Source organism: Chiloscyllium plagiosum, unplaced genomic scaffold (genome assembly GCF_037043375.1).
Source record: "Chiloscyllium plagiosum isolate Xiang-an unplaced genomic scaffold, Cpla_swu_hap1 HiC_scaffold_46, whole genome shotgun sequence".
Classification (NCBI taxonomy): domain Eukaryota; kingdom Metazoa; phylum Chordata; class Chondrichthyes; order Orectolobiformes; family Hemiscylliidae; genus Chiloscyllium; species Chiloscyllium plagiosum.
Window position 1 is genome coordinate 11,352,714 of NW_028270184.1, and position 25,446 is coordinate 11,378,159.

The 25,446-nt window shown below is 51.6% G+C and overlaps 1 protein-coding gene across 3 annotated transcripts; it reads right to left on the reverse strand.

Moving 5' to 3' along the window:
• Positions 1 to 976: 976 nt before the first annotated feature.
• snx15 (sorting nexin 15) lies at positions 977 to 23,376 on the reverse strand. Of its 3 annotated transcripts, none has more exons than XM_087983712.1 (9): positions 22,648 to 23,370; positions 21,113 to 21,145; positions 19,805 to 19,925; positions 14,507 to 14,622; positions 13,610 to 13,769; positions 11,441 to 11,596; positions 7,123 to 7,404; positions 3,448 to 3,560; positions 977 to 2,657 (listed from the first exon to the last, which is right to left on the reverse strand). In XM_087983712.1, exons 1-9 carry the CDS (start codon positions 22,873 to 22,875, stop codon positions 2,655 to 2,657), a joined length of 1,212 nt encoding a protein of 403 aa, XP_087839838.1. In that variant the 5' UTR covers positions 22,876 to 23,370; the 3' UTR covers positions 977 to 2,654. The 3 variants fall into 3 exon arrangements, with proteins under 3 accessions (XP_087839838.1, XP_087839837.1, XP_087839839.1); XM_087983711.1 differs by having other exon boundaries at positions 13,535 to 13,769; positions 22,648 to 23,366; XM_087983713.1 differs by lacking the exon at positions 7,123 to 7,404 and having other exon boundaries at positions 13,535 to 13,769; positions 22,648 to 23,376.
• Positions 23,377 to 25,446: the final 2,070 nt, after the last annotated feature.

Consider the following 25,446-nt stretch of genomic DNA (forward strand, 5'->3'; position numbering starts at 1 on the left):
CCCTCAATTCCCTTCCTGATTAATAATCTGTCTATCTCAGCCTTGAATATATTTAACAACCCAGCCTCGACAGCCCACTGTGGGAAAGAATTCCACAGATTTACCCTCTGACTGAAGAAATACCTCTTCATCTCTGTTTAAAATGTGCAAACCCTTAATCTGGTCAGAGACTCTCCCGCAAGCAGAAACGTTTCTGCTTCTACTGTCAAGTCCCCTCAGGATCTTGATTGTTTCAATCAGATTGGATCTCATTCCTCTCTGTCCCAATAAGTACACGGTCCATCTGCTCAACCTCTCCTTATAATGCAATCCCTCCATACTTGGTATCAGATACAGGGGGGCAAAGTATTCTGACTAGTACCTGATATAGTTTGAACAAGCCGCTCTAATTTCCCTTTGAAATAAAGGCCAACCTTTAATTTGTCTTTGCTATTACCCGCAGAATTTGGATGCAACCCTTGTGTGATTCATGGATCACAATCCCTCTGTCCCGTTGCAGTCTTTCTCCATTTAAGTAATATTCACCCACTCCTGCTAAAGCGCCGCATTTCTCCACATTATATTCCACTTGCCGAGTTTTTGCCCAATCATTTAACCCGTATCTTTCCCTCTGCAGATTCTCTGTGTCACCCTCGCCACTTTTAACTCACTCATGGGTTGTGAGCTCCCAAATCTACAACCTCTACCACCAAGATGGACAGGGGCAGCAGATATATGACAACACCATCCAGTACAAATTCCCTCTGGGTCACTCACCATCTTGACTTGTAAATATTCCTTCAGTGTCTTTGGGTCAAATTCCTGTTTCTCCCTCCCTGAAAGCACTGTTGGTACACCTACGCCAATAGACTATGTTTGTTCAAGGAGGCAGCTCATCACTTAAGGGGCAGTTACAGATAGGCAATAAATGCAGCAAACTCCAGTCTGATCCTTACCATTCGGAGTGGGATTAAAAATGATGCAAAAGAGTAAAATGTTAAACAGAGCATTCAGAGTAACTTTACTTGGGAGTTGTACCAAGTGCTTAAAATGTACACAATCACAAAATAATCAGCCCAGTGGGAAACATGAACATTTAAGGCACAGAAATGCAAGGAAATGGCAGTGGGGAAGTCAGACAATGCCCTGAGGGTGAGTAAGGGACTGACTGATGACTGCGTCAGGAGGATTGAGTGACAGAGGGCAATGCTAGATATTCCCGGGAAAATCAGAAATGTAGGATGACAGAACGCAGGGACTGCTCACCATTCACAGCAAGCCAGAATGAAGGCAAGCAGATTGGTTTAGGAAACAGCTCAGCTGGAAATATAAACGATTTTCAGTGACGAATACATCATGGTCGTGGATTTTCCAAACACATTCTGTCCGTACCATCAACTTTCAATGATCGCTGACAGAGACAGAGATGGAGAATGAGAGAGAGAGAGAGACAGACAGAAAAAGGGAGAACGAGAAAGGCAGAACCCCAGAGAGAGAGAGGGAAGGAGACTGACAAGGACTGGCTATGGGGGCGCAGTGGGGTTAGGACTGATACACAGACAGGAACCGTGGTATGCACAGGGACGGACGAAAATACAGCAAAGAACTGGCACCCAGAGATAGTTTATGGACAGAGGGCCGCACGGTCAAAGGGTCAGGACTGAGGGAGGGCCATACTGTCGGAGGGTCAGGACTGAGGGAGGGCCATACTGTCGGAAGGTCAGGACTGAGGGAGGGCCACACTATCCGAGGGTCAGTACTGAGGGAGGGCCATACTGTCGGAGGGTCAGGACTGAGGGAGGGCCATACTGTCGGAGGGTCAGGACTGAGGAAGTGCCGCACTGTCCAAGGGTCAGGACTGAGGGAGGGCCATACTGTCGGAGGGTCAGGACTGAGGGAGGGCCATACTGTCCAAGGGTCAGGACTGAGGGAGGGCCATACTGTCGGAGGTTCAGTACTGAGGGAGTGCCACACTATCCGAAGGTCAGTACTGAGGGAGTGCCGCACTGTCAGAGGTGCCAACTTCCAGGCGAGATGCTGCAAACTGCCCTGTCAGTGGATATAAAAGATGCAGCCCATTGGCTTGGGGTTAGGTGGGGTGCAGCAGTGTCCAGGGAAAAACATTTGTTGCTTTGTCAAGGCTCGAACAGCTGATGAACTGTCTTTAAGCGGGGTCTGGCTGTGGGAAGCATTGCGAAGGCATGTTCACTTCTGAACAGCAGTCACTGCCATTGAAGGTAATTCCTCAGTGTACAAGCTGGAGAAATTCAGGGACATAAAGGCAATGTTTTGTTAGCTTTGGCAGTGAGGACTGTCCAATTTCACCTCAGGGACAGACAGCCCGGCGTCTCACAATACAAACCGCACTTCCCCAAGAGTCATTTGCAACAGTGAGGGCAGCTCATTGGAGCCTGCCCTCCCCTTACTGACACATCCCAACATTAGGGTGAGAATGTGGGGGGGAGAGAATGTGGGGGAGAACCCATTCTCAGCGTCGGGGGAGCTGTGTCCCCAGCCTCTTCGCCGAGCTGGTGTCTCTAAGCAGGGAATTAGTTAAAAAAGCTGTTCATCGACCTTTTCAGGCACAACTGGAAAACCACTAGATAGATGCCTCTTCATCCATTCCTCAGATGTGTGATCTTCACTGTGATGCTACTCTCTCCGATCCTTCTGAGTCACTGAAAGACAGACAGTGGATTGGCAAGGAATCAAACAGACTGCTGGAAACTACCCTCTCCTCACATCACACTCTCCCAGGACAGGGACAGCACAGGGTTAGATACAGAGTAAAGCTCCCTCTACACTGTCCCCCATCAAACACTCCCCAGGAAAGGGACAGCACGGGGTTAGATACAGAGTAAAGCTCCCTCTACACTGTCCCCCATCAAACACTCCCCAGGACAGGGACAGCACGGGGTTAGATACAGAGTAAAGCTCCCTCTACACTGTCCCTCATCAAACACTCCCCAGAACAGGGACAGCACGGGGTTAGATACAGAGTAAAGCTCCCTCTACACTGTCCCTCATCAAACACTCCCCAGAACAGGGACAGCACGGGGTTAGATACAGAGTAAAGCTCCCTCTACACTGTCCCTCATCAAACACTCCCCAGGACAGGGACAGCACGGGGTTAGATACAGAGTAAAGATCACTCTGCACTGTCCCCCATCAAACACTCCCCAGGACAGGGACAGCACGGAGTTAGATACAGAGTAAAGCTCTCTCTACACTGTCCCCCATCAAACACTCCCCAGGACAGGGACAGCACGGAGTTAGATACAGAGTAAAGATCACTCTGCACTGTCCCCCATCAAACACTGCCCAGGATGGGACAGCACGGGGTTAGATACAGAGTAAAGCTGGGTTAGATACAGAGTAAAGCTCTCTCTACACTGTCCCTCATCAAACACTGCCAGGATGGGACAGCACTCTCCAGACCCTGACTGTCTCTCTCCGAGCGATGCTTACTGAGTTTGTAGCAACACCGTCCATCAGGTGCTCACTGAAAATGGCTTCCGCGTGTTTCAAATACTCGGCCGTCTTCTTCTTCACTGCGTCTCGCCGTTCAGTGTTCAGGTCAGCTACCAACAACAAGACACATAGCAATTAATCAGGCCCTAGGGCCCGTTAGATCCCTGAATACTACCCCTGCCTTTTCCGTAGTACAGCAGCCGGCTCTCCTGGGACCATATATCTCTGTCCTCACACCATCCTGGTGTACAGATAGCAGCTTCGGGAGCCATGAGTTTGTGAAATGCAATTCCCAGGTGGAACACTCACTCCCAATGGATTTTGTGCAAGGATTAACACATTGCGAAGTGTTGGAAGGATAGTCAGACCAACGTGGTCTAATGCTTAATTTCATTAGGAAGGATAGACAGAGACATCATCCAGAAAAAATCAAGATTCTTCAGAGAGATTTCAAGCAGCGAGACCTGGGGCCAGATGTACTGAGGGCAATAAAGGAGCTGGAACAGACTGACAGTGTGATCAATAAACTATTCAGTCAGCAAGGAGAGAAGGTCACGAGGAGATGGGACCGAGGTGTCCAAACCACTACAAGTTTGGGCAGCAAGGATTGAGAACGAAATGGCACAGATCTGTTGGTTAAAGTAGCAAGGGAAGCTGAAGGAACAGCACAGCAAGGGGCTGGGACCGGGAACGCGCTGAGTGAGAGGGTGTGTGGGGTGTGTGTGGCGTGCGGGAGTGTGGCGTGCGGGAGTGTGGCGTGCGGGAGTGTGGCGTGCGGGAGTGTGGCGTGCGGGTGTGTGGCGTGCGGGTGTGTGGCGTGCGGGTGTGTGGCGTGCGGGTGTGTGGCGTGCGGGTGTGTGGCGTGCGGGTGTGTGGCGTGCGGGTGTGTGGCGTGCGGGTGTGTGGCGTGACGGTGTAGGGTGACGGTGTAGGGTGACGGTGTAGGGTGACGGTGGTGTATGTATGTGGGCGGTGTGTGTGTGGTGAGCGTGCGTGCGCGGGGTGCGTGTGCGGGGTGCGTGTGCGGGGTGCGTGTGCGGGGTGCGTGTGCGGGGTGCGTGTGCGGGGTGCGTGTGCGGGGTGCGTGTGCGGGGTGCGTGTGCGGGGTGCGTGTGCGGGGTGCGTGTGCGGGGTGCGTGTGCGGGGTGCGTGTGCGGGGTGCGTGTGCGGGGTGCGTGTGCGGGGTGCGTGTGCGGGGTGCGTGTGCGGGGTGCGTGTGCGGGGTGCGTGTGCGGGGTGCGTGTGCGGGGTGCGTGTGCGGGGTGCGTGTGCGGGGTGCGTGTGCGGGGTGCGTGTGCGGGGTGCGTGTGCAGGGTGCGTGTGCAGGGTGCGTGTGTAGGGTGCGTGTGTAGGGTGCGTGTGTAGGGTGCGTGTGTAGGGTGCAGGGTGCGGGTGCGTGTGTAGGGTGACTGTGTAGGGTGACTGTGTAGGGTGACTGTGTAGGGTGACTGTGTAGGGTGACTGTGTAGGGTGACTGTGTAGGGTGACTGTGTAGGGTGACTGTGCTGTGAGTGTGTGTGGTGTGTGTATGTGGTGTGAGTGTGGGGTGTGTGTGTGGGGTGTGTGTGTGTGTGTGGTGTGTGAATGTGGTGTGTGTGTGCGGGGTGTGAGTGTGTGTGGTGTGGGTGTGGTGTGTGTGTGTGTGGTGTGTGTGTGGGTGTGTGTGGTGTGTGTGTGTGTGTGGTGTGTGTGAGTGTGTGTGGGGGCAGTGCGTGTGGGGGCAATGCGTGTGTGGGCAGTGCGTGTGTGGGCAGTGCGTGTGTGGGCAGTGCGTGTGTGGGCAGTGCGTGTGTGGGCAGTGCGTGTGTGGGCAGTGCGTGTGTGGGCAGTGCGTGTGTGGGCAGTGCGTGTGTGTGTGGTGAGTGTGTGTGGTGTGTGTGTGTGTGGGAGGGGGTGTATGGGGGGAGGGAGGGGGAGAGAGAGAGAGAGAGAGAGAAAGAGAGAGAGATCATACATGTACAGCACAGAAACACACCAACTCCTCCATGCCAACCAGATATCCTAAACTGATCTCGTCCCACCTTCCCGCGCCTGGCCCATATCCCTCCAAACCCTTTCTATTCACATACCCATCCAGATGCCTTTTAAATGTTGCAATTGTACCAGCCTCCACCACTTCCTCTGGCAGCTCATTCCATACACCCTCTGCCAGAAAAAGTTGCCCCTTCGGTCCTTTTTAAATCTTTCCCCTCTCACCTTAAACCTATACCCTCTAGTTTTGAACTCCCCTACCCTGGGGAAAAGACCTTGGCTGTTTATGCTAGAATGGGACAAACAGCGTAGAGGGTTTTTTTTGGAGGTGGGGGGGTTGGTGAGCCGACAGAATGGACCATTGAGTGGATGGTCCACACTTACATTCATAGATTCTTATTAACAGCAGCAAGTACACCACAAGGATACGCAGATATCATTTTTTCTCAAGCGTCTCACGTGACAACAATTGAGTATTCCCAATGTAGACTTCGGAAGGACTTCTGAACCTCCCCTATGTTAACCCAGCTCTCTCCTGGTTCCATTCTTTGAGCCAATTATTACCTGCCATTCACCCCAGGAATTATCATCGACCTGAAACTGAACTGAACTGAACTGAACCAGCCATATCAATGCAGTGGCTACAAGAACAGCTCAGAAGCGAGGAATGCTGTAGCGAGTAACTCACCTCCTGACCCTCCCCAAAGCCTGTCCACTATGGGCAAGGCGCACGTCAGAAGTATGAGGAAATACTCCCCACTTGCCTTCAGCAACACTCGAGAAGGTTGGCACCGTCCAGGACAAAGCAGCTCCCACTTGATTGGCACCACACCCCCCTCCCTCCACCCCCCCATGACACTCAGTAGCAGCAGTGTGTACCATCTACAAGACGCACTGCAGAAATTCACCAAAGATCCTCAGACAGCACCCTCCAAACCCACAACCACTTCCAGCTCAAAGGACAAGGGCAGCAGATACATGGGAACACCCCCCCCCCCCCCCCCCCCTGCAAGTTCCACTCCAAGTCACTACCCATCCTGATTTGGAAATATAGCAATGTTCCTTCACTGTCGCTAGGTTAAAGTCCTGGAATACCCTCCCCGGGGGGTTTGTGAGTCAACCCACAGCACATGGACTGCAGCGGTTCAAGAAGGAAGCTCCTCACTGCCTTCTGAAGGGGCAACTAGGGACGGGCAAATAAATGCTGGGCCCAGCCAGTGATCTCACACTGAATAAAAACATCTAAACAAGGGCAAGATTATTTTTTAAGTAGAACCCAAGTTCTGAAGCCATCGCTGGGCCCAAGACATGAACTCAATTTCTCTCTCTGCAGAGATTGCCAGACCTGCTGAGTTCCTCCGGTTTCTCGGAGTTTCGGCTTTAGTTCCCCTGTGTTTCACCGTTCCCTCCAATCTTGTTCATCTCCCTCTTGTGTGAGATCGAGCAGGCAGGCCTGTAACATGGCCGCAGTGCCTCTGCCTTTGAGCTGCTCTCACCCATTATCAGCGCAAAGGGATACCTCCAGGGTGACTGTTCTCTTTCGCTTTGACCCGACTTCCAAACCTGGCCCTGAAATCCACTGCTTTCGGTCGCTCTGGGCTCTGGTGGGGGGGGGGGGGGGGGGGGAATGGGTTTGGAGGGAGGAACAGGGAGTGTTAATATTGAGGACTGTGAGAGACAGCCCCCTCCACGTTCACCCACCTTGTACTCCCTTCAGTAGGATGTCCACCCCGTTGCGGTAGCAACTGAACGCCGCTGCGTACTCCTGGCTGGCTTCCTGCTGCAGCGCCTCGTTGATCCACTCAGCCGCTGCAGTCAGGTAATCAGCATCATTGAGACCATCTGAACCCAGGCTGACGGGGGGAAGGAGCGGGTCCTCTGGCTGCACCCTGAGGTGCAGGAGTCTCCTCTCCAGGTCTTCGGGCTGTTCGTCGCTCAGCGCTGGGAGGCTGCTCCGCCGTTGGCTCAGCTCAGGCAGAGAGTCTGCAACACAAACCGCTCCCTCTCAGTAAAACACAGAGAAACCCATCTGAGAACGGTACTCGTCCATTCACCAAGGGGAGAGTAACCCCTGGCCCCTCTGGGCTGTCGCTGTCCAAGACCCCTCTCACACACTGACATCCAGCTGAAGCAGCGAGTAAGAGTGTGTTCTGGGATAACACGCATTACGGGATAATCACTCCCTCTGGCAGCTCATTCCATACACACACACGACCCTCTGCATGAAAAAGCAACCTCTTGCGTCCCTTTGATATTCTCCCTCACCCTAAACCTCGAGTTTTGGATTCCCCTACCCTGGGGAGAAAAAAAGACCATGACTATTCACCCTATCCATACTCCCTCATGATTTTATAAACCTCTATAAGGTCATCCCCCCAGCCTCTGACACTCCAGGGATAATAGCCCCAGCCTGTTCAGCCTCTCCCTGTAGCTCAAACCCTCCAGTCCCGGCAACATCTTTTCTGAACCTTACAACATCTTTCTTATAATAGGGAGACCAGAATCGAATTCCAAAAGTAGCTGAACCAATGTCCTGTATGGCCGCAACATGACATCAATTTTCTTAATGCTCTGATTAACAAAGGAAAGCATGCCAAACGCCTTCTTCACTGTCCTATCTAACTGCGACTCCACTTTCAAGGAGCTATGAACAAGCACCCCAAGGTCTCCCTGTTCAGCAACACTCCCGAGGACCCGATTGTTAAGTGTACGGTTCCTTCTTTCACTTGCCCAATTGCCAATCCCTTTGGCAAAAGCACCAAGAAACCCTTCACCCTTAAACTCTCTTGGGTGCCAATCTATCTCGTACCTTCCCTTTGGTTTGAACTGCCCTCGTCAAAACCAACAACATCCCAGTTTGGAGGAAAGATCAGTATTGACGTATCCGGTTAACTAACTAACTAACTAACTAACACACACACCCCCACGCAGACACACACACACACACACACACACACACAGACAGACACACCCACACACACCCCCACACAGACACACACACACACCCACACACACCCCCACACCGACACACACACCCCCACGCAGACACACATACACACACACCCCCCCACACCGACACACACACCCCCATGCAGACACACACACACCCCCACACCGACACACACACACCCCCATGCAGACACACCCACACCCCCACACAGACACATACACCCCCATGCAGACACACCCACACCCCCACACAGACAGACACACACAGACAGCCAGACCAGCTGAGTTTAATTTCAGTGTTTATTTCGGATTTCCAGCATCCCGTTTTCTTTTTGTACGATGGGCAAGGTCCAGTGGATGAGGCACCTGATCAGAGAGGCCAGGAGAGGAGCTCAGGGGTTGACCAGTCTGGCAGAGTCACAGTCACTCAGCCACGTACACCGACTGAGCCTCCAGCTCTGACTGGATTACCAGGACCCAGCCCAAACACTCGACACCTCGGCACACAGCATGGCAACGGGTAGACTCAGAGGATCCAATGCTGCAATCACCAACCCTGCCAGCAGGAGGCAGCATTGTGGAGATGTGCTGGGGTTGGGGGAGGTGTGTGGAAGTGCCTGGGGGATACAAGGCTTTGGAAGCCTGGGAGGATGTCTGCTCACCCACTGAGCTCCTGATCTTAAGCTTTGAGGACAAGGGAATCTGCATCAGAGGCACATGACAGAATTCCTGGCCCCAAGCAGATATCGGAACATGCTTTCTTCAAAGATATACCCCACTGTATGGGCACGTCCATCACCACAGGAAATGATGGAATACAAATAGCACATGTCTGATGGGGGACAGTGTAGAGGGAGCTTTACTCTGTATCTAACCCCGTGCTGTCCCTGTCCTGGGGAGTGTTTGATGGGGGACAGTGTAGAGGGAGCTTTACTCTGTATCTAACCCCGTGCTGTCCCTGTCCTGGGGAGTGTTTGATGGAGGACAGTGTAGAGGGAGCTTTACTCTATATCTAACCCCGTGCTGTCCCTGTCCTGGGGAGTGTTTGATGGGGGACAGTGTAGAGTGAGCTTTACTCTGTATCTGACCCCGTGCTGTCCCTGTCCTGGGGAGTGTTTGATGGGGGACAGTGTAGAGGGAGCTTTACTCTGTATCTAACCCCGTGCTGTCCCTGTCCTGGGGAGTGTTTGATGGGGGGACAGTGTAGAGGGAGCTTTACTCTGTATCTAACCCCGTGCTGTCCCTGTCCTGGGGAATGTTTGATGGGGGACAGTGTAGAGGGAGCTTTACTCTGTATCTAACCCCGTGCTGTCCCTGTCCTGGGGAGTGTTTGATGGGGGACAGTGTAGAGGGAGCTTTACTCTGTATCTAACCCCGTGCTGTCCCTGTCCTGGGGAGTGTTTGATGGAGGACAGTGTAGAGGGAGCTGTACTCTGTATCTAACCCCGTGCTGTCCCTGTCCTGGGGAGTGTTTGATGGGGGACAGTGTAGAGTGAGCTTTACTCTGTATCTGACCCCGTGCTGTCCCTGTCCTGGGGAGTGTTTGATGGGGGACAGTGTAGAGGGAGCTTTACTCTGTATCTAACCCCGTGCTGTCCCTGTCCTGGGGAGTGTTTGATGGGGGGACAGTGTAGAGTGAGCTTTACTCTGTATCTGACCCCGTTCTGTCCCTGTCCTGGGGAGTGTTTGATGGGGGACAGTGTAGAGGGAGCTTTACTCTGTATCTAACCCCGTGCTGTCCCTGTCCTGGGGAGTGTTTGATGGGGGGACAGTGTAGAGGGAGCTTTACTCTGTATCTAACCCCGTGCTGTCCCTGTCCTGGGGAGTGTTTGATGGGGGGACAGTGTAGAGGGAGCTTTACTCTGTATCTAACCCCGTGCTGTCCCTGTCCTGGGGAATGTTTGATGGGGGACAGTGTAGAGTGAGCTTTACTCTGTATCTAACCCCGTGCTGTCCCTGTCCTGGGGAATGTTTGATGGGGGACAGTGTAGAGGGAGCTTTACTCTGTATCTAACCCCGTGCTGTCCCTGTCCTGGGGAGTGTTTGATGGGGGAACAGTGTAGAGGGAGCTTTACTCTGTATCTAACCCCGTGCTGTCCCTGTCCTGGGGAATGTTTGATGGGGGACAGTGTAGAGGGAGCTTTACTCTGTATCTAACCCCGTGCTGTCCCTGTCCTGGGGAGTGTTTGATGGGGGACAGTGTAGAGGGAGCTTTACTCTGTATCTAACCCCGTGCTGTCCCTGTCCTGGGGAGTGTTTGATGGGGAACAGTGTAGAGGGAGCTTTACTCTGTATCTAACCCCGTGCTGTCCCTGTCCTGGGGAGTGTTTGATGGGGGAACAGTGTAGAGGGAGCTTTACTCTGTATCTAACCCCGTGCTGTCCCTGTCCTGGGGAGTGTTTGATGGGGGAACAGTGTAGAGGGAGCTTTACTCTGTATCTAACCCTGTGCTGTCCCTGTCCTGGGGAGTGTTTGATGGGGGACAGTGTAGAGGGAGCTTTACTCTGTATCTAACCCCGTGCTGTCCCTGTCCTGGGGAGTGTTTGATGGGGAACAGTGTAGAGGGAGCTTTACTCTGTATCTAACCCCGTGCTGTCCCTGTCCTGGGGAGTGTTTGATGGGGGAACAGTGTAGAGGGAGCTTTACTCTGTATCTAACCCCGTGCTGTCCCTGTCCTGGGGAGTGTTTGATGGGGGAACAGTGTAGAGGGAGCTTTACTCTGTATCTACCCCTGTGCTGTCCCTGTCCTGGGGAGTGTTTGATGGGGGAACAGTGTAGAGGGAGCTTTACTCTGTATCTAACCCCGTGCTGTCCCTGTCCTGGGGAGTGTTTGATGGGGGAACAGTGTAGAGGGAGCTTTACTCTGTACGTGTGCCATGTTGTACATTCCCTGGCAGTCTCAAAGTCCTGTAATATCCTGGTGCCTTGTGGCTGAATGGAAGTGTGAAAGCAGGGCTGATTTGGTCTTTGTTGTGACCCTGGGTATCTTTTTGCCCCCCACACCTGGCACCTGGTCCCAAGGGACGCTCGCGATTCCCAGCTGATCGGTCTCAGAATGGTCTGAACTCACCCACGCCGTCCTTAGCACAGGGATCAAACAAGGCCAGCTCGTGGTTGGAGAGGGGGGAGCCAGACCGCAGTTGGTTCTCGTCCTGTTTGTCCTCGTTGTCCAAGTCGAACAGGGAACTTGCCTCCTCCACTTGCTGGTGTTCAGGAACAGGTTCGTCTGCAACACAAGAGGCGCACTTAGGACCTGGACAAACTGTCCAAACCGGGACTCAACGGGAGGGTCCTCCTTGCGACCAAAGGCAAGCACAATGATGCAGGACATGGGCTGCAAACGTAGGGGTGAGGAGTCTGAATCATTCCCACTGCAGCCACCAGGAATGTTCAGACTGGGAACAGTGATACAGTAATCTAACTGTATAGAAAGCCAGGGGATTCAGATTGGGAAAAGCGAGAGAGTAATCCAAGAACACAGGAAACTGGGAAAGTTTTTTTTTAGATTAGATTACATTACAGTGTGGAAATAGGCCCTTCGGCCCAACAAGTCCACACCGACCCGCCGAAGCGCAACCCACCCAGGCCCCTACATATTCCCCTTACCTAACACTACGGGCAATTTAGCACGGCCAATCCACCCTAACCTGCACATCTTTGGACTGTGGGAGGAAACCGGAGCACCCGGAGGAAACCCATGCAGACACGGGGAGAATGTGCAAACTCCACACAGTCAGTTGCCTGAGGCGGGAATTGAACCTGGGTCTCTGGCGCTGTGAGGCAGCAGTGCTAACCACTGTGCCACCGTGCCGCCCACAAATGTCGGAAAAAGATGAGAGATTAATCGGACTACATAAGAAGTTAGGAGAATTTATATCAGGAAAAGTTAGGTGATAATCTGACAAGACAGAAAGCCAGGAGAAATTATATTGGGAAAAGTGGGAGAGTAATCTGACAATAGCATCATTCATAGCCACTCCTCCCTCCCCACAATGCCAGTCACACCCTATTCACTGCCCCCCCAACTCTCACACACCGCCTGCATCAATCCCACCGACACCCTCTTCCCTATTCCCACACATTCTTGCACCTCATCAGTCCCACACATATCCCCAAGCAAACTTGCCATATCCTTCCGGAGTCCCATCACACTCTCCCCACATTTCAGCACAGTTGATCTGGAGGAAGGTATAGGTGGTCTGATTGGCAAGTTTGCAGATGGCATTGAGATTGGTGGAGTAGCAGGTAGTGAAGGGGACTGTCAGAGAATGCAGCAGAATATAGACAGATTGGCAAGTTGGGTGGAGAAATGGCAGATGGAGTTCAATCCGGGCAAATGCGAGGTGATGCATTTTGGAAGATCCAATTCAAGAGCAAACTATACAGTAAATGGAAAAGTCTTGGGGAAAACTGATGTACAGAGAGATCTGGGTTTCCATTACATTGTTCCCTGAAGGTGGCAACGCAGGTCGATAGAGTGGTCAAAAAAACATACAGCAGGCTTTCCTTCATCGGACGGGGTATTGAGTACAAGAGTTGGCAGGTCATGTTACAGTTGTATAAGACTTTAGTTCGGCCACATTTGGAATACTGCGTACAGTTCTGGTCACCACATTACCAAAAGGATGTGGATGCTTTGGAGAGGGTGCAGAGGGGGTTCACCAGGATGTTGCCTGGTATGGAGGGTGCTGGCTGGGAGCAGAGGCTGAGTAGAATAGGAGTATTTTCATTAGAAAGACAGAGGTTGAGGGGGGTTCAGAATCATGAGAGGTACAGACAGGGTGGGTAGCAAGAAGCCTTATCCCCCAGAGTCGGGCACTCAATTACTAGGGGTCACGGGTTCAAGGTGAGGGGGAAAAAGTTTAAGGGAGATAAGCGGGGAAGGTTCTTCATGCAGAGGGTGGTGGGTACCTGGAACGCGTTGCCAGTGGAGGTGGTAGGGATGGGAACGATAGCATCATTTAAGATGTATCCAGACAGATACATGAATGGGCAGGGAGCAGAGGGATACAGATCCTGAGAAAATAGGCAACAGGTTTAGAGAGAGGATCTGGATTGGCGCAGGCTTGGAGGGGCCGAAGGGCCTGTTCCTGTGCTGGAATGTTCTTTGTTCTAATTCCAGTGTACCCCAGTGAAGGCCTAGCTGCAGTGGGGAAGTAATTACCCTGAGTGTGGTGTATGTGTTGGGCTGCACTGAGGGGCTCTGGCTCGGCTGCCTCCCCTCCTACCTCCCACTCACTCCTGGTCGGGGGCTGGGAGTACCGCCTGGACTCTGGTGATTGGCTGGGAAGCCACTCTGGGGTCCTGCCCTCTCCTGAGGGCAGGGGGATGAGTGGGGCAGGCAGACTGCAGGGATCCTGAGGAGCACCGAGTTCCAGAGGGCGGGAAACCTCTCCATCCTGGAGAAAGAGGAGGCAGACAGACAGTGAGGACCACTACACCAGCCACACTCGCAAAGCTGCCTCCCTCACCCTGCTAGTTCCCTTAACCCCGCCCCTTCCCATAACCCCACCCCTTCCCATAACCCCAACCCCTTCCCTTTTACCCACCTCATCCCTTCCCTTCACTCCACCCCCATTCCCTCATCTCACCCACCCTAAACCTTACCCCACCTCCTCCTCGATTTATGCTCTCAAGTCACCTCCCTCAATTTACCCCCTCCCAAGCATCGCTCCCCACTACTTATCCTATTCCTCAGCCCGCTGCCAATATATCCCACCCTCGCCTCACTCCCCTCGATTTCTTCCTCACCTCGTCCCCTTTCACTCACCTCACCCCCCCCCACCCTTGTCAACTCCCTCACCCCCTTTAATTGCTCCACCTCCCCCATTCATGACCCTTTCCATCCCCCTCCCCACCCTCCTTCTCACTGACACCATACCCTCTCCTTTGCCTTCAGCTGTTCTGCTGTTCCTCTGCCTCACTCCCTCCCCACCTTTGCCTCATCCCTTCTTCCCTCACCTCAGGAAATCCCCCTCAGCTCCCTCACTCCACCTGACAGGCCTTTGGTGCCCTATTGTTATGCAAACGTGCTGTTTGCACAGAGACACAAGTCTCTCCAGGGGCAGCCGAGAGGAGGAGGACCTTGTTTTGAGTTGGGGGAAGGTGGGGGGAGTGGAGGCAGGCAGGCACATACCTTGAAGAAGTCCTTCAGCTGTGGGCTGTTGCTCAGGGCGGGGATGTTAATGGTAAACTGCAGCATCTCCTCAGCACACCGACGTCTCTCCTCGATAACAGCCTCTTCAAAACGTCCTGCAAAAGCGAGCAGAAAGAGAGGTCAGCTCCTGACCCGATCCAGGCTCAGAGCACAGCGCACACCCATCCCAGCCAGAGCACCAGAGGCGGGGAGAGAGAGAGAGACCGAGCTAGAGCAGGAGCGAGTGGTTAGCACTGCTGCCTCACAGCGCCAGGGATCCGGGTTCAATTACACCCTCGGCTGACTGCGTGGAGCTTGCACGTTCTCCTCGTGTCTGCATGTCTCCCCTCTGGTTTCCTCCCACAGTCCAAAGATGTGCAGGTTAGGGTGGGTTGGCCGTGCTAAATTGTCCCATAGTGCCCAGGGATGTGCAGGTTAGGGTGGATTGGTCGTGCTAAATTGTCCCATAGTGCCCAGGGATGTGCAGGTTAGAGTGGAGTGGCCATGCTAAACTGTCCCATAGTGCCCAGGGATGTGCAGGTTAGGGTGGATTGGCCGTGCTAAATTGTCCCATAGTGCCCAGGGATGTGCAGGTTAGGGTGGATTGGTCGTGCTAAATTGTCCCATAGTGCCCAGGGATGTGCAGGTTAGGGTGGATTGGTCGTGCTAAATTGTCCCATAGTGCCCAGGGATGTGCAGGTTAGGGTGGATTGGCCGTGCTAAATTGTCCCATAGTGCCCAGGGATGTGCAGGTTAGGGTGGATTGGCTGTGCTAAATTGTCCCATAGTGCCCAGGGATGTGCAGGTTAGGGTGGATTGGCTGTGCTAAATTGTCCCATAGTGCCCAGGGATGTGCAGGTTAGGGTGGATTGGCTGTGCTAAATTGTCCCATAGTGCCCAGGGATGTGCAGGTTAGGGTGGATTGGCCGTGCTAAATTGTCCCATAGTATCAAGGGATGTGCAGGGTAGGGTGGATTGGCCGTGCTAAATTGTCCCATAGTGCCCAGGGATGTGCAGGGTAGGGTGGATTGGCTGTGGTAAATTGTCCCAGGGATGTGCAGTGCTAGGTAGGTTAGCCATGGGAAATGCAATATTACAGGGATAGGGTAGAAGGGTGCGTCTGAGGGATGCCCTTTGGCAGGTCAGTGTGGACTCAATGGACCGTCACTGTCACCTCTGGAATGCAGCTCTTTTGTCCATGTTTGCCCCAAGGCTGTGATGAGGTCAGGAGCTGAGTGGCCCTGGGCGATCCCAAACTGGGCGTCACTGAGGGATGCTGCTTGATAGCCCTGTCGGTGGCCTGTTCCATCACCTTACTGACCATCAAGAGGAGAGTAATGGGGTGGTAATTGGCCGGTTAAAGTTTGTGTACAGGAAATGCCTGGGCAATCCTCCACATTGTCAAGTAAGTACCAATGTTGTAACTACACTGGAAGAACTTGGCTGGGGGAGCAGCAGATTCGGGAGCACAAGTCTTCAGCACTACTGCCCGAATATTGTCGGGGCCCATAGCCTTTGTAATATCCAGTGTCTCCAACCATTCCAATTTCTTTTTTATTTACTCATTTTGCTGGACGTGGGCGTCACTGGCTGGCCAGCATTTATTGCCCCCTTGAGAAGGTGGGGATGAGCTGCCTTCTAGAACCACTGCAGTCAGTGTGCTGTGGGCTGACCCACAATGCCCTGAGGCAGGGAATTCCAGGATTGTGACCCAGCGACAGTGAAGAAACGGCCGATATATTTCCAAGTCAGGATGCTGAGTGGATTAGAGGGGAACTTGCAGGTGATAGTGTTCCCACATATCTACTGCCCTTGTCCTTCTAGATGGAAGTGGTCGTAGTTTTGGAAGGTGCTGTCTGAGGATCTTTGGTGAATTTCTGCAGCACATCTTGTAGATGGTACACACTGCTGCTACTAAGCGTCGGTGGTGGAGGGAGTAGATGCTTAAAGATGCATTGCCAATCGAGCAGGGGCTGCTTTGTTCTGAATGGTGTTGAGCGTGAGTGTTTTCGGAGCTGTCCCAATCCAGGCAAGTGGGGAGTATTCCATCACGTTCCTGACTTGATCCTTGTAGATGGTAGACAGACTTTCAGAAGTCGGGAGGTGTGTTACTCTCCGCAGTATTCCTAGCCTCTGACCTGCTCTTGTAGCCACTGTGCTTATGTGGTGAGTCCAGTTGAGTTCCTAGTCAATGATATCCCCCAGGATGTTGATTATGGGGGATTCAGTGTTGGTATCACCATTGAATGTCAAGGGGCAGTGGTGAGTGTGTCTCTTATTGGTGATAGTCATAGCCTGGCATTTGTGTGGTGTGAATGTTACTGAGATGCTGTCATTTGAAAAAGGTTATATTCTCCTTGGTTTGATTTGAAGAGAGGTCGTAAGGGTAGAGGTGCTGAAGGGTCTAGCTTAGCAATGGAAGGGGAGTGACCACTTCTCCCAGTTCAGGGTTTTTTCCCCCCAGTTTGTTTTAGCTGTAATAGTCACAAGATGTTGGAATCCAGGGGAGTTGCAACTCCAGTAAAGGGTTCCTCTGACTTGCTCGGACGTCTCTCTCTGGATGTTGCTCCATCCTCCTGTCAGAATCAGAATTTCACTTTTTGCCAAGAGATGTGTTTATGGGATGTTACTGTTTTGGGACAGTTAATTAGTAATACTGTATCAGGTCAGTTTTTTCTAATAGTTAATTTATTCTGAATAACGTTTTCTTTTATTTGTGATCCTACTGTAGTGTTTAAATAAATTCTGTTTTGCTTAAAGCCGAGTGGTTTGACCAGCTGCATCACACTTCACACAGAGTCATAGAGATGTACAGCACGGAAACAGACCCTTCGGTCCAACCCGTCCATGCTGACCTGATATCCCAACCCAATCTAGTCCCACCTGCCAGCCCCTGGCCCATATCCCTCCAAACCCTTCCTGTTCATATACCCATCCAGATGCCTCTTAAATGTTGCAATTGTACCAGCCTCTACCACTTCCTCTGGCAGATCATTCCATACACGTACCACCCTCTGAGTGAAAAGGTTGCCCCTTTGGTCTCTTTTATATCTTTACCCTCTCACCCTAAATCTATGCCCCTCTAGTTCTGGACACCCCCACCCCAGGGAAAAGACTTTGTCTATTTATCCTATCCATGCCCCCCCATGATTTTATAAACCTCTACAAGGTCACCCCTCAGCCTCCGACGCTCCAGAGAAAACATCCCCAGCCTATTCAGCCTCTCCCCGTAGCTCAAATCCTCCAACCTTGGCAACATCCTTGTCAATCTTTTCTGAACCCTTTCAAGTTTCACAACATCTTTCCGATAGGAAGGAGACCAGAATTGCATACAATATTCCAATAGTGGCCTAACCAATGTCCTGTACAGCCACAACATGACCTTCCAACTCCTGTACTCGATACTCTGACCAATAAAGGAAAGCATACCAAACACCACCTTCACTATCTTATCTACCTGCAACTCCACGTTCAAGGAGCTATGAACCTGCACTCCAAGGTCTCTTTGTTCCGCAACACTCCCATTAAGTGTATAAATCCTGCTAAGGTTTGCTTTCCCAAAATGCAGCACCTCACATTTATCTGAATTAAACTCCATCTGCCACTTCTCAGCCCATTGGCCCAGATCCTGTTGTAATCTGAGGTAACCCTCTTCACTGTCCACTACACCTCAATTTTGGTGTCATCAGCAAACTTACTAACTGTACCTCTTATACTCACATCCAAATCATTTATGTAAATGACAAAAAGTAGAGGACCCAGCACTGATCTTTGTGGCACTCCACTGATCACAGGCCTCCAGTCTGAAAAACAACCCTCCACCACCACCCTCTGTCTTCTACCTTTGAGCCACTTCTGTATCCAATCTACCCTTAAAATAAGAAAACGTTAGGGTCTAGGCTACCTTAAAATATTTTCAGGGGGTCTGGCCTGGTCCAAAAACACCCAAGTCTGGATATTGTTCAGATCCTGCTGCATTTGAACACAGGCTGCCTCAGTGTCTGAGCAGTTGCAAGTGGTGCTGAACATTATGCACTCATCAGCACACACCACCACATCTGACATTAGGATAGAGGGAAGGTCATTGATGAAGCAGCTGAAGATGGTTGGGCCGAGGACACTCCCCTGAGGGACTCCTGCAGAGATGTCCTGGAGCTGAGATGACTGACCCTCCAACAACCACGAACATCTTCCTACATGTCCAACCAGCAGAGAGTTTGCCCCCGATATCCAGATGTGCCAGGGCTCCTTGATGCCACACCCGGTCGAATGCAGCCTCGATGCCAAGGGCTGTCACTCCCCTCTCCCCTCTGGAATTCAGCTCTTTTGTCCACATTTGAACCAAGGCTGTGATCAGGAGCTGAGTGGCCCTGGAAGAACCCAAACTGGGCGTCACTGAGCAGGTTATTGCTGAACGGGTGCTGCTTGATAGCCCTGTTGATGACACCTTCCATCACTTTCCTGATGATCGACGGCAGACTGAGGGGGTGATAATTGGCCGGGACATATCTGGGCAATTTTCCACATTGTCGGATAGATGCCAGTGTTGGAACAGTACTGGTACAGCTTGTGAAGCGAATTGGCCAAAGACTGGTATCTTTAAGCTGGGTGACCTCTGTAGGAAGCCAAGATGGATCACCCACTCAACAAAGGTGGATACAAATGTCTCAGCCTGGGTTTGTCTTTTGCACAGAAGCACTGGGCTCCCCCTTTGCTTGCAGGTCACCTGTCCCCGTATGTGCCGAAGCATTCCAGAGACCTTTTCTGGAGTACTGTGTCCAGTTCTGGCCTCCCTGTTATAGGAAGGATATTCTGGAGGCGGTTCAGAAGAGATTTACCAGTGTGTTGCTGGGAATGGAGGATTTGAGTTATAAGGAGAGGCTGGGACTTGTTTCGCTGGAGCGTAGGAGTTCGAGAGGTGACCTTACAGAGGTTTATAAAATCATGAGGGGCATGGATAAGGTGAACGGCAGGTGTCTTTTCCCTCGGTCGAGGAATTTCAGGACCTGGGCCATATTTTTAAGGCAAGACAAGAAAGATTTAAAAAAGACATGGGGGGGATACTTTTTTTTTACACAGAGGGTGGTTTGTATGTGGAATGTTTATAAGACACTTAGATAAATTCATGTAGAAGAAATGTTTGGAGGGATATGGGCCAGGAGCACGCAGGTGGGGGGGGACTAGTTTAGTTGGGGATTATGATCGGCACAGACTGGTTGGGCCGAAGGATCTGTATCCGTGCTGTATTACTCTGTCAGAAAGTGGGAAGCAAATGTTTAACCGTTCTTGGGGTCTTACCAAACACCTGAGCCCTGGGGAAGGCAGGGAACTCTTCGGACTTCCTGAACAAGTTCCGGTGAATGTAGGACAGCTCTGCGTGAAGCTTTTTGAAGTCACTGTAACGTTTGTAGACTGTTATCTGTATGTAGCAGAGGATAAGAGTGGTGAAGCTGCACAACGGGAAAATCATATTTATCCGTCGAGAGAATGTGAGCGCACAAGTGCAAAACAGATCTGGTGCAACCACACTTCACTGTTGCTGGGATAGGAGGCTCTGCAACTATTTCAGTGAGGGATTCACGCATCACGCAGAAGCTCCCAGGATCCGGAAATCGAAAAGTCCCGTCGCAAACGCATGTGTTTCTGGTCAGAACTAGGAAGTCTGGAAATAGTGCACGTCCACTCCATTCGAGATAGCTTCTATCTCGGGGGTTGGGGAGGGGGGGGGGGCGTGCAGTATACATTACCTGGGATCGAAGGGTTAAATCAGGAGGAGAAGGGCCAGAGTCCTGGAGATTCTGACAAAAGGTGTCTTCCCCACTGTTACTAGGCTGCTGAATGGGCCTCTCAGATTTCAAATTTCATATTGATCTCGCTTTTGTCCACCTCCTGTACAGCCGTAACCCTGTATGACTCATTCTATTCAAACATGATGGAACATAAAACAAAACTTTTCACTGTACTCAGCTACATGATAACAGTAATTCAAATACAAATCAAAACGTTTGACTGCTTCACTCTCTGATAATTCCAGCCCTTTGCATTTACATTTACATTGTGCAGATGATGGACTCCCTGCAGTGTGGAACCAGGCCATTCGGCCCAACAAGTCCACACCTACCCTCAGGAGAGTATCCCACCAGACCCATTCCCCTACCCTCCAGCTCCACATTTCCCCTGATGGGGGAAATTCAATCGAGGGGGTTTTAGATGCTAAAAGGATTCAAAAGTATCGATAGAGAGAAGCTACACCATGGGAGCAGAACAAGATGAGAGCTGGAGCGAGGGAAATCCAGGATGAGGTTGGGCAGGAGGTGGGCGGGGGGGGGGGTGGTGGATGGAGTCAGGACTTCAAAACTGACAGCTGAAACCATTCTGGGAATGTCATGAAGCAGAGGGGAGGGGGAAGTCTGGAATCCTCTCCCTGAAGTAGAAAGTGGGCGAGGACTCGGCTGTGGAACGGAGCTCTGCGGATTGTGGGTGGCAGGAGGGTTGTGAGCTGGTGACACAGACCAGGCCCGAGGGGCTGAACACGCCCCGCCTCTCAGGCTGAAAACTTTACCAGCCCATCCGCTGCCCGACTCGAATCCTTGCAACTGCGCTTACCTCTTTGACGTCTGCAGTCTTCTTAGAGAAGATCTGGAGTTGCGGGGGGGGCCGGAAGAGAACAAAGAGCACAGGTCACAGAGGGGTCATGGAGGAGTCAATGCGCTTGCTGACGCATCCCCTGAACGGTGGTGCCGACCCGACCAGCTGTGAGGAATCACAGTCCCTGCTAGACATGCGCCTTCATTAAGGTTCCCACTCCACGCCCTGTGTCTCAGTCACATTGAACCTCAGTGGGGCACTGTCCCTGGCACTTGCAATAGATCAGACCTGAATCAAGCCCACCCACCTTCCCCCCACACACATGCGCGCACACAGATCCCCACGCGCGCACATACCCCCCCACCCCGCGCGCACACACACACAGAGTGTGACCCTCCAACAGTGTGGCACTCCCTCAGCACTGACCCTCCGACAGTGCGACACTCCCTCAGCACTGACCCTCCGACAGTGCGGCACTCCCTCAGTACTGACCCTCCGACAGTGCAACACTCCCTCAGTACTGACCCTCCGACAGTGCCCACTCCCTCAGCACTGACCCTCCGACAGTGCAACACTCCCTCAGTACTGACCCTCCGACAGTGCGGCACTCCCTCAGTACTGACCCTCCGACAGTGCGGCACTCCCTCAGTACTGACCCTCCCACAGTGCGGCACACCCTCAGTACTGACCCTCCCACAGTGCGGCACACCCTCAGTACTGACCCTCCCACAGTGCGGCACTCCCTCAGTACTGACCCTCCCACAGTGCAGGCTCCCTCACTACTGACCCTCCGACAGTGCAACACTCCCTCAGTACTGACCCTCCGACAGTGCCCACTCCCTCAGCACTGACTCTCCGACAGTGTGGCACTCCCTCAGTACAGACCCTCCGACAGTGCGGCGCTCCCTCAGTACTGACCCTCCGACAGTACGGCACTCCCTCAGCACTGACCCTCCGACAGTGTAGAGCTCCCTCAGCACTGACCCTCCGACAGTGCAGCACTCCCTCAGTACTGACCCTCCGACAGTGCCCACTCCCTCAGCACTGACCCTCCGACAGTGCGGCACTCCCTCAGCACTGACCCTCCGACAGTGCAGCACTCCCTCAGCACTGAGCCTCCGACAGTGCGGCACTCCCTCAGTACTGACCCTCTGCGACAGGGGTCAGAGGGAAGAGATGGGAAAGGGGTCGTGGGGGAAGTTGGGAGGGGGTTGGGTGGAGTGAGGGGTCAAGGGTCAGAGTGGGGAGGGGATGTTGGGTCAAGATGAGGCGAAGTGTTCGGATAAGGAGGTGGGAGAGGGGTCAGCGTGGATAGGGGTCAGGGTGGGGTGAAGGGTCAGGGTCGGATGAAGGGTCAGTGGGGTGGGGGTGAAGGGTCAGGGTCGGATGAAGGGTCAGTGGGGTGGGGGTGAAGGGTCAGGTTGGGGTAAGGGGTCAGTGGGGTGGGTGGTGAAGGGTCAGGGTGGGGTAAGGGTCAGTGGGGTGAGGGGTCAGGGCGGGGTGAGGGGTCAGGGTAATGACGGGGAGAGGGCGGCTCTCCTCCCCTCCCTTACCGTGACGGTGACCCGGTACTCGGTAAAGCCGTGCGGGTTTTGCCGCGGATCCGACACTCGATAATGGATGTCGTCCGCCTTTCCCCTTCTCCATGACATCCTGTCTATACACCAGCGGCGCGCAGGCGCACAGCTGTCCCGCCCACCGCCGTTGGAGCGCAGGCGCAGCGCCGTCTCCGCCCACCACTGCTCGGGCGCCTGCGCAAAACTAACCCCGCCCACAGCCATTAGGGTCAATGTTCCAACCTTGCACTGGACTCACAGTCATAGAGATGTACAGCATCAGTTCTCTCATTCCCAATAACATGTTTGTCCAATTTAATGACAATAAATACGCAGGGTGACTTTCAATTTAGCTGCTCAACCAACCACCCCTTTACAGAGACGACAAAACCTCCCATTTCTGTAGTTCCTTTCTTTGGAAGTTATGTCAATTTAGGGATACACATTGAGTCCAGGGACAGCCACTGGCCCTGGGATCTTGTCCACATACCTGCAAGGTTTAACATTTCAATGTTTAAACCTGTTTCACATTTCTCATTAAAGGCAGCACCTTCGATGATGCAGCATCTACTCAACCTGCATTCCCATTCCAAGGGATTAAAGACTTTAATCTCGGTTTGTTCATCTCATCAGTCGTATGACACTTTGATCTTTTTCTATAAATTCTGTGTCCTATGATCCTGCCCCACTAGCTACTTGATGAAGCAGCACTCTGAAAGCTTGTACTTTCAAATAAACCTGTTGGACTATAACGTGGTGTTGTGTGATTTTTAAACTTTGTTCACCCCAGTGCAACACCGGCACCCCCATATCGTGCCTACTCAATCCTGGCAGTGTAAAAGTGGACGTTGCAAATCTGAAATAAGAGGAAAAAAAACTGCTGTCCAAACACAGGTCAGCCTGGCAATGTTTGAGGAAGGAAACAGGGTTAACATCAAGGTCAATCAAAGATCATTATATTGGATTACACTTAAGTCTCTGTGGTTCAGTTTGAATCCACAATCGTACAATTTGGAGAAAAAGAATGCGATTGAGGGAGCTATGAGCAACGGGTGCAAGGAGCAGAGTCCTGGAGATAGTTGATGAAGATATCTTCAAAGGCTGGTCATTCTGACAGAGCAAGCTCAATGTGACCAAGGGCTGAGAGTACAATTTGTTATGAAGTTGAAAGAGTGAATGTTTACTTTAAAATAGTGTTTTCTGATTTTTGGATTGAATTTAAAGTGCAGGATCAGCTGCCTGAACAGAACGACTGGGAAATGGAATGTTCCAAAATAGATAGATGTAACAATTGGCTGTTTAAGGGATACCCGAGTTTTGGTTGCTGTTTGACAACAATTCAAATTTAACCATATAATTTTGTTATGAAGATGTGAATGTACTGTGTCTTTAAGAGAGTTAGAAGCAAGTGTTCTGAAAAGAAATAGAATGTAACATTTGGTCGAACAATTTGATTACCTGGTTGCCTGGAAATGACAAAACAGATTCAAATTAGGCCAATCAGTTTAAATTATACCCTGGAAAATACCAAACCCCAATCCAGTTTGAATTTAGTACACTTGCAATCTTAAAAGCCAATAACACAATCTGAAGCTTTGGGGGTATAAGACTGGGGAAAATTGAACAGTTGAGAGGAGAACTGCTAAGCCCCAGCATGTAAAAAGACTGCCCAAAAAATATCTTTATTGATCAGTAACCTGTGAAGCAGAAAACCTGAAGAAGACCGAGAGAACAAAAGCTGCCTGGACTTGAGATGTTTTGTTTTGTAAATCGTAATTGGGAGTTTTATCAGACTACTACTTTAGAAGGGAAGGTAACAAATAGGTTAGAGTAGGGCTTATCAAATTTTCACAGATTACTGCATGGGATAGATCTTTTCTGTGTTGCTGGTTTTAAATTAAGCAGGAGGGTTTACCCCGTGTCACAACAATTTCAATTATACCCAGAGTACTAAAACCCAATCGAGTTTGAATTTAGTGTTTTAACAACATCAAACCAATGAAGGGGAACGATGTTGGAGGTGTTAAAAATGCAGGCATTTTGAAAATTGGTCAGAACAACTGCCACTGATCAGCACAACACCTGCCGTAGAACTGCCTATCTAACAACATGCTCTCAAAGAAATAAGGCAGCCCTTTAACAAAAGGTTCCTTTTCCTGTACAAGCAAAACGACAACCCAGGGAGCTCAGAAGACGGAAAAGTGAAGACAGTGAAGATGACAGAGACTCTGTGGATTTGAGATTAAGTTAATGTAATGTTTAAATAGTGGGTTACTGGAACAGCATGTTAATAGGATTGTGTTCAGTTAAGGGAAAGCGTGTTCGGTTTGTTAGTAGTTTTGCTTAGTGTTCACTATTAGAGTTAGGAAAATAAATTATTTTTCTTTAAATAGTGGAAATTAAGAGTTCTCTGTCACTCACACATTTCAACAGATTATGAGGTGAGGCGAGCTTTTAGATTAGATTAGATTCCCTACAGTGTTGAAACAGGCCCTTCGGTCCAACAAGTCTACACCGACCCTCTGAAGAGTAACCCACCTCGACCCTGTATTTACCCTTGCCTTGTGGGAGGAAACCGGAGCACCCAGAAAAAACCCACGCAGACACGGGGAGAATGTGCAAACTCCACACAGACAGTCGCCCGAGGCTTGAATCGAACCCGGATCCCCGGTGCTGTGAAGCAGCAGTGCTAACCACTGAGTACCGTGCCACCCTAAGATGTTACAGGCAGTGCCTCACAGACCGCTGGGATCCTTCAGCGCCCTGGGGTCTGCAGTGAAGGCTGGAGTGAGGATT

Excerpts from the sequence above, each read along its gene's own strand:
- snx15 (XM_087983711.1), bottom strand. The coding sequence starts at position 22,875 with ATGGCTGTGGGCGGGGTTAGTTTTGCGCAGGCGCCCGAGCAGTGGTGG. Across the intron at positions 14,623-19,804 it reads CCCCAGGGCTCAGGTGTTTG|GACGTTTTGAAGAGGCTGTT; the intron begins GTAAGACCCCAA and ends TCGCTTTTGCAG. Across the intron at positions 3,561-7,122 it reads CCTACTGAAGGGAGTACAAG|CTGACCTGAACACTGAACGG; the intron begins GTGGGTGAACGT and ends TGTTGTTGGTAG.